General features: G+C 38.8%; 1 protein-coding gene across 3 annotated transcripts in view; it reads left to right on the top strand.

Annotated features, from left to right (window-relative positions):
• Window positions 1–13620, top strand: part of cdh23 (cadherin related 23) — a 669485-nt gene that overhangs the window by 398694 nt on the left and 257171 nt on the right. For all 3 annotated transcript variants that reach the window (XM_008106631.2, XM_062976257.1, XM_062976258.1), the window contains exons 12-13: window positions 5431–5580; window positions 9943–10101. In XM_008106631.2, the coding sequence (XP_008104838.2) occupies window positions 5431–5580; window positions 9943–10101 (309 nt within the window). The remainder of the gene's footprint in view (window positions 1–5430; window positions 5581–9942; window positions 10102–13620) is intronic.

The following is a 13620-nucleotide window of genomic DNA, read 5'->3' as shown; positions in this document are numbered from 1 at the left end:
GGGGGCTTCTTTTGATGTTCAACATTATCATGCCTCCCCCAACATAATCACTCATCTTGGGGTCCAAGAAATCCACAAGCAGCTTACCGTGATGAAAGGCATCTCCTTCCAGAGCAATGATGGAACATGATTCCAAAGATCTATTCCAGTTAAATAATTTGAAGAGTGATGAAGGCTTTTCAGACCTTGCTTTCAGAGTAAACTATGTGATGGTGAAGAATTTTAAAATTGATATCCCTGACTTCAAGACATACCCTTGTGTAAACACAGTTCATAGATAAGAAAGCTTATATCACAACTGCATAAAAATCAAAGTCAGACGAACTTCTGCTATCATAAGCAGATTTCCTGAAAAGGGATATTTTTCCTGTGCAGCCACTCATTTTTCAGAAGTACTATGTCTTGAGAGAGGATATCAGAGAGATAACAAATACACTGAGCTGAAGCCTTTGGGTGCCCAGACCATGGAAAAAGAAATAATCCACAATCCTGTACCATTGGATATATTGGCTAGAGTTCATAGGAAGTACAGTTCAACCACACTGAATGGAACAGACCTCTCTCAGCCCTAGGTTAAAAAGAATCTTCTCTTTCATCCATTTTTTCTTTCATCTTGGTACAGTACAAAATCATTTGCAGAAGGAGCTACTAGATTGGGGATCCATTTAGCTATCATCAAGCCTGACCCCAACTTTAAGTGACAGACTTTAGTGACAGAAACTAGAGGAGGTAATGGCGCTGATGACCTCCAGGCTGTAACTCCCATGCTCCATAGCTGTTCCTCTTTCTTTCATAATAATAATAATAATAATAATAATAATAATAATAATAATAATAATAATAATAATAATAATAATAATAATAATCTTTATTTTTATATCCCGCCCCATCTCCCCGAAGGGACTTGGGGCGGCTCACAACAGGGACAAGCCCGAACAACAACAACATATTTAACATAAACTTAAAACATTCCAACAATACACAAAATAAAATAATGGACAAATACATTAAAATAGCCTATCCTAGGGTCCTTTGATACATTGGAGAACACTTAAAAGTAAGACAGATCTGCTGGTCCAGCCATTTTCTGGTCATGGAATGAGGAGGAGATTACATCCTTCACCTTTGTCAGAAAAATGTATTGGGCCCAGCAATGTATTTTGCCCACCATTTTGCACGTATTCACACTGAGTGTCAGCCTTGCATTTGAAGACAATGTTTTAACGTAAACAACCTGTCTTCTGGAATGATGTCCTTAGAAGGCCCCATCTTCTGGCATAGCCAAGAAAATAACTAGCTGACAGTGCAGGCAGCTACTTTCGCATTTTGGACCATTCAAATCTGCAAAGATCTGTGTAAAGATTCAACTTTTTTTTCATTTTCCAACAGAAATGGAAGTAATTTATCATCAAGGAGTTCACAGGTTTTGGGGGGTTTTTGTATAGCACAAACACAGCTGGTTCAAGACACCATTTCATTGTATAAATTTGTTTTATTCAAAGGCAAAATGCCTCATTCATAGCATAGCCTGGGAATTAGAAGAGCTTTGAGTCTTGGTACTTCCAAGATTAAGAATTCTAAAAAAAAAAATTAAGAAACCTTGTTTATATCTTTCAATATTCTTCTTTGGTCCCTGCTACAGATAGCATTCACCTGAGGTCATTTCCTAGCAATAGTCACATTTCACGAGAGTTTATATTTCACCCCTTTTTATTCTTCCAATTTAGAGGACTTAGTGCATAGGACAGTGACTTAGAAATCGTTTCGCATTTTCACTAGGCTCCATTTTCACTGAGGCCCCTCCAACACAGCTGTATAAAATCCACATTGAAGTGGATTATATGGCAGTGTGGACTCCGATAATAGTTCAAAGCAGATATAGTGGATTGTCTGCCTTGATATTCTGTGTAGAAGGACTCTGTCTGCACCACATTTTTATTTCACTCCTCTGATCAAGACTTTGGCTGACATGTCCTATGAAAAGGGTTGCTTTATAATATGAAATAATATTCCACTCTTGAAATCATTGACTTTCCTACATCCTAGAAACAGAAACCTCTCTATCCCAGAACAGATGAAGATAGGAAAATATCAATTTACCATAAAAATCCATTCTTGCAGTGCTGAGTTGGAGCATTCCTTCTGCATAAATTTCTTTAAAAAGTACTCAACAATTTGACAGAAAAATATGGGCCAATAATATTTGTATTTTATGTTTCAGTTGTTTTGTTTTTGTAGGTGAGGGACATGCTTAAATTCTTCAGTGTGGGACTTCATTTAAATTCAGTACAACATTTCGAAGAAAGGGAAAGCGTTTCCCTTTCTTCTGTGTATTTATCTCATTGTTACAAATGATTCTTTAGGAAGTGCGATTATCATTTTCCCAACTAAAATAATCTGCCTCTCAATGTATTCATCGCAATACTTTTTGGGCTTGCCTCCCTTAAGTTGCCAGATCCTTGGAACAACAACCTGGTCATCTTAATCTGCCCATGAGATATCATCCTTGCCTCTAGTACTGTATGAATATCAATATTATTTTAGCTCTCTTCAGCTGCATTCTAGGATATTTATTGTTGGATTTGGTTGGGAGAAGGAGGGAGTCAGAAATGGAAAGGGGGATTCTCTAGCCATGTCACCCGCTTCTCAGCTGTCACGCTCAGCCAGCTTTTGCTATTAGTGCCCCTTCGTGCATTTAATTGGTCCCTCCTTCCAACAAGACTGACTCCATTTGGGGGAAAATTGGAAATTCAGCTCCAGCAGTTTTTTCAACTTTATTGTAATGTGCTCTGCTGGGCTGGGCTGGGCTCTGGGAAGGAGCCGAGTGTTTGGCAAGGAGATTGTGAAGTGTCCATATTTTGGAACAAAACACTTTTTTATGCTCAACTGTCCCTTCGCCTTTCAAGTTCCATTACTGTAGACACTGTTTTCTCTGCCCCTGAGAGTACTATTGCTGCCAGTTATATATATGGCTCATGCTACACAATTATAATACTATGTTCTACTTTAATGGCCATAGCAATAACCTGTGGTAATCTTGGGATTTGTAGTTCGATGAAGCAGTCTTGCTCTCCAACAGAGAATTCTGAATTCCATCCCTAAACTGCAAATCACAGGATTCCACAGGACATTGCCTTGACAGATAAAGTGGAATCATACTGCTATCATTGCGCAGGGTGAAAGGAGCCTGTGCGTCTGTATATGCCTTCAAGTCCCATGTCAACCTATAGCAACCTCCTGAATTTCACGAGGTTTTCTATATAAGCAATAGTCTGAGTTGGTTTACAAGTTCCTTCCTCTGAAATTTAGTTTACAGCACCTGGTATTCACTGGCAGTCTCCCATCCAGGCAGTAAGCACGTCTGACTCAGCTTAGCTTCCAAAATCAGTCAAGATTCAGCGTCTTTAGGGTATTTAGGTAACTAGTACTTGCTGGTATTTGTTTTTCTCTCCACCACTACCCCCAGCTTTTATTTTGACTCTCAATTGGCCACAGATGATGACCAGAAGTGCTGTGACCTAATTCCTGGAGCACATTGATTCACCATTGTGGGGACAGGGGGGATCCAGTATGAAATGTAAAATTTAGATAATGTGCTTACACTACAATCCTGATTCCTCACAGTTCCCTGTTTCCTGACAGCACCCACTGAAATTGATGGGAGTTTTTTGCTCCATTGGTGGGAAAACTGTCATTTCCCCCTCTTTTTTGTCACAATTCCACCATGTACTGGAAATTGTTCATGCTTTGCAGTGTTTTTGATTCCTTGATTTTACCAGTAGAAGCAACAAAAATACTCTTCTACTCCAATATATTGTGAAAAGTAGATATCAATTCTGGTGCTCAAAACAAAATCCTGGGCCCAGAATCCTTGAGTCCTGAGTATGTGTGTCTTTTGCAGTATTCTTCTGGTTGCTGACCCCAAAGTTCTTTTGGGTGGGGGGGGGGGATAAACCCTGCAAGCTTGAATCTTTCCCATCACTCTTTCACACAATAGTTTAGTGCTTGTTGAGATATCAGCCTACATTTTATCTATCAGTTTGTGTGACTCTGCCATACTATCTACACTTTCCAAGACTTGATACAGTTGTAATATTAAGCCAGGCTGAGGAGGGAAAATGTATTTTTGGCACAATATTGAAACTCATAGGAACCCTTGGTGGTGCAGCGGATTAAACCGCCGAGCTTCTGAACTTGCTGACCGAAAGTTTGGTGGTTTGAATTTGGGGAGTGAGGTGAGCTCCCACTGTTACCTCCAGCTTCTGCCAACCTAGCAGTTGGAAAACATACAAATGTGAGTAGATCAATAGGTACTACTTTGGCAGGAAGGTAACAGCATTCCATGCAGTCATGCTGGCCACATGACTTTGGAGGTGTCTACCGACAATGCCGGTTCTTTGGCTTAGAAATGGAGATGAGCACTAACCCCCAGAGTCAGACACAACTCGATTTAATGTCAGTGGGAAACCTTTATCTTTACCTGTTGAAACTCATAAAATTTGGAACTTACAGTCCGTGTCCTAATCTGCTACTTTAAATGATTAGATTTCATCTAGTCATCTTTTATGGGGAAATAAATTCAAATGTGGACAACCCTCAGGCTGTCCACAGAAGAAGGTCACCCATAGAAAGAGATACAGGACCAGGCGGCCTCCTCAGAATACTTTGGCTCAGCTGGAATTACACAATAGATTCCACATTCTTACACCACTAACATCTGATCAGGAAATACAATATCTTGGGGAGGACCACAATTACAAGAACTCTCAAAGATTATTGCCAGTGGTTCGGAAGTTATCTCGGAACCACTAGCAATAATCTTTGAGAGTTCTTGGAGAACAGAAGCCCCAGCAGATTGGAGGAGGGCAAATGTGGTCCCTATCTTCAAGAAGGGGGGGAAAGGACAACCCAAACAATTATCATCTGGTCAGCCTCACGTCGATACCAGGCAAGATTATGGAAAAGATCATCAAGGAAGTGGTCTACAAACACTTAGAAAGGAATGCGGTCATCACTAATAGTCAACACAGATTTATCAAAAACAAGTCATGCCAAATTAATCTGATCCCTTTTTCCGATAGAGTTACAAGCTGGGTCGATGCAGGGAACGCCGTGGATGTAGCGTACCTGGATTTCAGTAAGGCCTTCGACAAGGTCCCCCATGACTTTCTGGCAAACAAGCTAGTCAAATGTGGGCTGGCAAAACTATGGTCAGGTGGATCTGTAATTGGCCAAGTGAACTAATCCAAAGGGTGCTCACCAATGCGTCTTCCTTATCCTGCAGTTTTTCATTCTCTACATTTTTAGGTTTCATTCATTGTCTTTTAAGACAACATTTATTTCTTTTTTTTGTGTGTGTGTGTTACAACTCTTTTATGTTCCTTATCTCATTATATTATCCTGTATTAATGTTTCTGTCTTATGTTTCAGGGACTCAACAGTGTTTTCGAAGTTTACCTGGTGGGAAACAACTCAAACCATTTTATCATATCCCCAACTTCAATTCAAGGAAAGGCAGATATCCGGATTCGCGTTGCAGTGCCTCTGGATTTTGAGACAATCTCTCGTTATGAATTTTCGGTAAGAGTTCTTAGAAAGAGATATGGATAGTGTAGAGATATTGAAAGGTACAGCAAGAACTTAAGATGTTGGATGTAGCCCTTTTACCTCAAAGAGAAATATGTGGAATTAGAGTCAGACTTATTCTGTAATTTTTTGTTATTTTCCCAGTTAAATTTGATTTATGGTGACCCTATGGATATGACACCTCATAAAGTACACTGCTCAGGTCTTGCAAATGCAGGTCAATGGCTGAATCAATCCACCAGGCATGTGGTCTCCCTCTTTTTTGACTGCCTTCTATTTTACTAAGCATTATCATCATTTCCAATGAGCCACATCATTTTGTAATTTGTCCAAAGCACAACAGCCTCAGTTTAGTCATTTTCATTTCTCGGGAGAGTTCAAGTTATATTTGCTATAATACCCACTCATTTGTCTTTTTGGCATTTCATGGTATCCATAGAATGAATCCCTTTTCAAATGAGTTGGATTTCTTTCTGTCAGCTTGCTGCACTGTCCAGCATTCACATGGAAATTGGAAATACTAAGGCCTACATTATTATTGGTCCCTAGATTTTGCTGCAATGAAGTCCAGGTTTTGAACTCTTCCTTGATAACAGAATATACTTGAAGTGCCTCCATGGTAAAATATTCAACTTCAAAACAACATAATTAATATGTTTAATATGTTCAAAAAGTTTACAGACCTTTGTAGTCATTATTTTAGAACTCTTTACAATATCTTGACCAGTATTATTATTTCATATGGAATGTGAGGAGCTGAATTTGAGAGAACAGTAGCTAGACATTTCATGACCTTAAGAAATACACTACAGCAGGTTTGTCCAACTTGATGCACTCCAAATGGCTTTTACTACAGACTCAATTATATACAGCCACAGGGCTTGGGAATAGTAGGAATTGTACTGAAACCCAACTGGAGGATATCAGGCTGTGGAGGACTGAACTAGAGCAGTAAGAAGCATGCTACTCAGTAAATTGAGATAGTATCATTTTCTTTCTCTTTTTCCTAAGAAATAAGCCATTTCTAAATCCTTTTCCTTCATCCCTTTAAAGAATCTCCTCTTCTAGCATCTTTTAAATAAGTGTCTGTCCTGTTCCTCCAGGTGTGCTGTTTTACATGAAGTAGTTAAAATGCAAGTTGTGTATCTTCATAAATTTTATGGTCCCTATGCCACGAGCCATGCAATGGTAGAAGTAGGTCATATGATAGTTGTGCCAAAAGAGGCAGATGCTTAATGAAACACAGCTGTATGGAGCTTGTGCATACATTGGACTTTTGCCAGATCCGCTCCAGAATAGTTGCCATCAAACTTGGCTGTAACACCTCCCCACTTTTATTTTCATTGTAGAATGACTTGTGTAAGCATTTCTCTCCACGTTCTTCTGGATGTAAGCTTTAGATTGTCTTTGTAGATTCTGGATTGAACATAATGAGCTCCGCCTAGTCAATGTTGACTGGTAAAAGTCAAAACAATATTGCTGAAGACAAGTCCATGGTTTGGGTTTTCATGTCAGCTAATGGTTTGCGTGCTGATATTGTTTGGCGAGCCTTTTGGTTGTACAATAACTGACCCGATAAAGGAAATAGTTGTACTTTGACATAGCGAAAACATGAAATGAGTGTCAATTCTTAAGATTGCTAAAACATTAATACAGTATAGTCTCACTTATCCAACACTCGCTTATCCAATGTTCTGGATTATCCAACACATTTTTGTAGTCAATGTTTTCAATACATCGTGATATTTTGGTGCTAAATTCGTAAATACAGTAATTACTACATAGCATTACTGTGTATTGAACTACTTTTTCTGTCAAATTTGTTGTATAACATGATATTTTGGTGCTTAATTTGTAAAATCATAACCTAATTTGATGTTTAATAGGCTTTCCCTTAATGCCTCCTTATTATCCAACATTTTTGCTTATCCAACATTCTGTTGGCCCGTTTATGTTGGATAAGTGAGACTCTACTGTAGTTGAAAGGCATGATGCACCATCCTACAAGTAACAATATTTCTTTTTGTTGGTTCGGCTTCTTTTCCCAAAATATGATAGAAAGGGACCTCTTGTGGAATGGGGTCTCCAGTAATTTAAGGTGTTCTTAAAATCCACTTAAAGAATATAGCACTTTTCATATTGCCTAGGCTTGATAAGATTTTGCCAAGGCTTAATAAGACATGAGGGATAAGATTTGCGGGATCTTATAGACTATGACATGATTTATTTTGGAGTGTCAAGAAAGCTGTTACAATATGGCTATGGGAATGTCGAAGGTGAAACTATGGGGAAATATTAAGAAGAAGAAATGCAATCCTGGAGCCCTTATATCATGGAAACATGGATTAGCCTGTCACCTCTGGAAAATTCTCACAAAAACCTGTGAAAATTCTAGGTTTTACCATGTTTCATGTGACCATCATATAATTGGACATCAGAGAAGTGGTTGGCATAAAGGGATACAGGGACAAAATATTAGCATAACAATATTGTTAAGAGTCAAGTATGAAACATTGGCACTTGTGGTTGCAGTTGGATAGTATATGTTACTTTACCCAGTGGGGTCTGTTTTCAGAGTATTAAATGTTAGCCTTAAAAAGTTGAGGAAGAAAATGAAAAGAGATCTGCTCTGAGCCTTATCTTCCAAAATTTAGGGCCCCAGCTGCAACGGCTTAAATAGAACACCCCCTCTCTGTTTATGTTTGGAGCTATAAAAGTTTTATGTTCTATAAAACTTTGGTTTAAATGCACCTATCAGGCAATGGAGCTTTTTCCAGCTGCCTGCTTGAGCTTCGTCCCAGTGTCTGTGTGAGCTGTAAATTTGGGGAAATCAAAGCAGCTCTGTAAACATCATGCCAGCAGCCTGTGTTGCTATTAGTTTTGACAGTGGGGCCTTTATACACTAGCGTAGAGGCATAAATAAAACCCTGCCTTCCTAGGGCACTACAAGGTATAAAATAGAAATGTAAATCTTTGGGTTAAATCCTGTCTAAATTCAGAAGGGTAGAGGATAAGGTAACAGGAGAACCTTGTGACATATTCTCTGTGCCATTGATCCTTATGTACGACTGTGGTGTTGATACCCATGATATCTGGTAGGTGTATTAAAGCAGAAGAGGATGGTTATTTAGGATTAAGGATATTGGAAATACAGATTACAATCCTAAGGCTGCTGATTTACACATATGTAATTTGAGTAGAAAATACCAGATATTAAAATTTCAGTGAAACAAACCAAAGAATGGGATTTATGTTCTCAGGAAGTTTATTTCCACTGTTTCTCTACTGTTGTAAAAAGTATGTATACTTGGAAGGGTGGAAAAAACTGGCAGATATTTTGTCTGAGGGTAGTAACAGACCCCATTACAATAGGTTCCAAAGTCAGAGATATATTGGTCAGGATCCATATGGGGGTGTTCATTTCCAAAGTGGAAATGAACTTTGAAGTCTGTACATAATCTCGTTCCAAATCTCCCCTCATTAATTTTCACACTTTGAGATGGATCAGTCCTCCCTGCCATGAACATGAGAGCTGTAAGATGAAGGGCGAGATGAATGCAGTAGAAATGCAAAGAATACCCATGAATCTTTTCATTTCCAACTAAAAATAAATTTGTGCAATAAACAAATGAACTTTACTTTTGCTCAAGCCTGTGCAGAAAATACTGCTTTGTGTAAAATATGTTTTCAAAATAAATGTCTGGATTTACACAAAACTAAATTGCTTTGTTAAATTGATTTTCCTTAACAAAAAGATGATGATGATGATGATGATGATGATGATGATGATGATGATGATGATGATGATGATGATGATGATGATGATGATGGGGAAAAAACTATGGAAATTGTTTTGCATGCAGGAATGAAATAAATATTAATTTACATGGTGTGTAAAACTAGCCAGATTTTATGGGTTATAAATATTTGCCTACTGGTCCTTCTGAGGACTGGAAAAAATCTAGTGGGTCAGAAATTCAATAAAGATTGTGAAAATGACAGAAACATTTTCCTCTCATTTCTAATTATGTTGCATTGATTAGATTTACTTTATTTCCTAGCTCCCAGAGTTGAGATGGAACTTCCTTGGTTTAAAATCCAGGCTCTGCAGCCTAGAAAACGTGCAGTGACATAGAAAGGCTGTCAGCTTTTGAAAGAGAACTCTCATACATCATGCATGTTCAATGGTATATGGGTTCAAGGCATGTTGCATACACTGCCAGCCAAATGCTTACTGCTATCATAACAGTCCATCAAAGGAGTTCATGGGGTGTTTAGACCCTCTCATTTAAACGAGAAAGAAACATATACAAATGAAAGCTTCACACTCATCATTTGCCATTTGTTTCTACTCAGCTGTTTGCAAATGAGAGCCTGCCAGACCATGTTGGCTTTGCACGGGTGAAAATTAACCTCATCAATGAAAATGACAACCGCCCAATATTTAGCCAAGTTCTGTACAACATCACCCTCTTTGAAAATGTCACTGTGGCAACTACAGTCCTGAGAGTTCTGGTAAGCAGAAGCCATTGTTGTTGTTGTTGTTGTTGTTAACTGCTGTCAAGTCACCATCTCCTCATGGTGACCCTATGAATGAGAGACTTCCAAGTCACCCTGTTTTTAAAAGCCCTGCTCTTGTTTTGCAGACTCAGGGTTGTGGCTTCCTGGATTAAGTTTCTCCAGCTGTAATGTGGCATTCTTCTTTTCCCATTGCCTTCTTCCTGACAGAGCATTATTATTTTGCCAGGTAACTAGTTACTAGGCTAGATGTACAACTGATTATGAAAGGAAGATGGGTATCTCTAGTTTGGGCTAGAAGTGGAAGTATGGGTTCAGTAAGCATAGGCCACATGTCCATATTCTTCTTCTCTTGTCACTCCAGTCAAGGTTATTGGCTGGTAGTTCAGCATATATGACATGGGTGGCACTGGAGACTGGGGTAATATGTAAGTTGGCTAGTGGCTGGGAGAAATGAAACCAGAGTCAAATGTTAGTTACCAAAATTGTAGTGGTGACAGTGTGACATAATAATAGTCTGAAATTGGCTGTAGATGTTGGGAAAAAGCTAGAGTCATAGAGATGATTCACACTGTATGGGATACTTTAAAGGCAGTAATAGTTTGAAAGTGAAATAAGTGGCACCAAACGTAGATAAAGAGAAAAAAGAAAGAACTTGGGAGATAAACATAGCAGAGCAAAAATATCAGAGATTGTATTGGAAATCCTCAAATATTTCAATCCTTTTAAGGCTGCTCCAGATGGGGAAAATATCTCAAGAAATGTCAGGTTTTCTTGAGATAAATGCTCAGTGGAAATGGGTAAAAATCCGTTTCTAAAGTATTGTATGGGGCTGGATGTGGCGTGCAATCAATAAGAGAGGGAAGGGGAGTCTAGTCGCAAGAGGGCTATATGCATATGCAGGTACAAATCAAAATCAAAAATAATTAGAAACTTTTGATATTTTGAGGCAATGTGATTATGGGTAAGTATTCCAGTATGTTACCCATTTTTATCTTCCCTACAAGAGCCCCCGGTAAAGCATTAAAACATCAGAGCTTCTCTTGGGCAACATTCTTGCAGATGGCCAATTCCCTCACACCAGAAGTGACTTGCAGTTTCTCAAATTGCTCCTGACACGGGGGGGGGGGGGGATGCTCTCTACAATCCTTTGGTGGAACACACTGCAATGTTACACCAAAACACAAAGTAAAATATTACTTTCAGTTTCACCTGTAGAAATGTTTAGTCATTTTTAAAAGCTTGGGGAGAAAGCTGCAAAATGTTCTGTGTTTTGTAACAATATGGATGCCTTTGGGTAGTTTTTTTCTGGCCAAAATTGTGCTGGTGTCTTTATGCCTGTACCGTTAAATATATATGGAATTCTTTTCTTGCAAATGCATTTATACAGCTGATGCATTTGCAAAGTCATCACAACCTTTTCTCTGGAAAATATGAAATGTTGTGTGATAGGGAAGTGTCTTTGAATACACAGAGAAGAGGCCTGCAGTTGTGTGTCTTGGAGCTACAACTGGCTCTGACAAACCAGCACATGTGCACTTCCTAGCAGTTGGGAGACAGGACCGAGAAATGACAAACATGTCAGCTGAGTAACATTACTATCTTGTCCTGTAATATGCTACGTGCTAACAGCCCATGTGGTTTTGAGTTGGTGTATTCCCCTATCTCTCATCAGCCTACATAGGCAAACAGTCGTAGGCCAAGAATACAAGAACTCAGACAAAATGTTTTAAAGTGTTTGTATGTAAGTGTGTTTATTCTACCAACAGATGGTATGAAACCGTACAGAGCCCCTGAGCTGTTCCCATCTGACAGTTATTAATATTTCAAACAGATGTTAAGCATAGTCAGGCTGTCAGACACTAAACAATGAGATTGTTACAGCTTCTTTTCCGCTTTTACACTTCCAGCTATGCCAGCATTTTGGAGCAAATGCAAAATGCCAGGAGTTGAATCCACTATGATAAATCAGAATGCATGCAATTAGCATTGAAATCCAGATTGCCCTCCCAGCTGATCCCAAACTTAACGGGCTTCCGAAAGTGCTTGTTCGTTTTTTGGGGGGTGTTTGAGATGCAACACTCTGCACATGGCAAAAGTGCTGTTCATTTAAGTGATTGTTCTTGTAAGCATTGCATTGCGCCTACTGGATAAAATTGAATAGCAGTGGGAGAAGCACTGTGGCATGCCAAATGAACTGAACAGGGCGAGTACTGTTTTGTTTTTCTTAGATATGTTATTCATATTTTCAAATAAATGAGCTAAATACATTTAAACAAGATTTTTTAAAAATTAGAAATCCGAGCTTTTATGTTTTTTTGTATATGTATGAAACCTGGGAATCACTGAGTTACTTGTAGAGTTATCGTATTTCAAAAAGCAAAAAAAAGAGGACTGTTTCAAAATATGATCGGTGGTCACGTGTATCACCTTTCTTTCCACACACCTTGCAGTAAGTATATGCCTTCCTGTGGCAAACAGCAGACATTGTGTTGTCCTGCAGGAATGGTTGAACTATAACTTGCAGTATTTCTTACCAATCATTCATTATGATGGTAACAGATACTGAATGTTATAGCCCAACAATACCTGAAAAGCCACATGATTCTCATCCCATCTTTGTGTTTGTTTCTGAGAGGGTGGTTTTTAAAAGTATGCATTTCTTTGGAGTTGCACAAGGCTCATGGCTTGCCCCAGTTGATTCTTTGACGTAGCAGCTTCAAAGACCAATTAAGTAAAAAAGTATAATCTGTGGGAGGAATTAATGTCAGTGGCTTTCACAGGTGCCTTTCGGCTTTCCTCATTGCCTCTCCTTGCTCATCTTATCTCTGGGGCATAAGTGTGGGGACTTTTTTAGTCTGTAAACAAGAAAGAAATCTCAGGCTCATTTATAGACCCCTGGGCATCACTTGGAAGTGTGTTTATGTGTGTTTGAGGTTAGAGAGCAGAAATGTTCATCATTTTCATGGCTTAATAGTTCTAGACAGATTTAAGCTGTATTCAGAAACAAGCACACAGATTATGAAAGGCTTCTTAGTAAATAGCAGTTTTTCTCTGGGCCATGTCTTCCTGACTGTTTCAATGTTCTCTGTGATCTTTAAGACCCCTTGTGAAAGAATATAGCATTTTCTTCATCTATGTGATGCAGCTTCCTTTGTGGTTAGTGAGTTGTGCTCCCAGTTTGCTTAATGAGGTTGGTCTCTATTCCTGGTGAAAGGAGAAGAGCAGTTAGCAATAGAGTGCCTATAATTTTTCCTATGCAGAGCCATAGGCAGGCTTAAAAATGAGACACCTAAGAAAGGGGGAAAAGGATCCTGTTTTCAGTTTAGGGATTTTAAATTGATTTTCACTTCACTATCATGCTAGGGTAATACTTGCTTTTGGAAGTGGCAAAATTGCAAGTTCTTGGTCTCAGTTTTAACACAGTTTGACTGAAGTTGTTATTTATTTATTTATTTACATCTCTTTTATCCCACCTTTCTCAACCCCGGAGGGGACTCAAGGTGGCTTCACAAC

This window comes from Anolis carolinensis, chromosome 3 (genome assembly GCF_035594765.1).
Source record: "Anolis carolinensis isolate JA03-04 chromosome 3, rAnoCar3.1.pri, whole genome shotgun sequence".
Lineage (NCBI taxonomy): Eukaryota > Metazoa > Chordata > Lepidosauria > Squamata > Dactyloidae > Anolis > Anolis carolinensis.
Note: the sequence above shows the minus strand (reverse complement) of the source record. Positions and strands in the feature narration are given on the sequence as shown.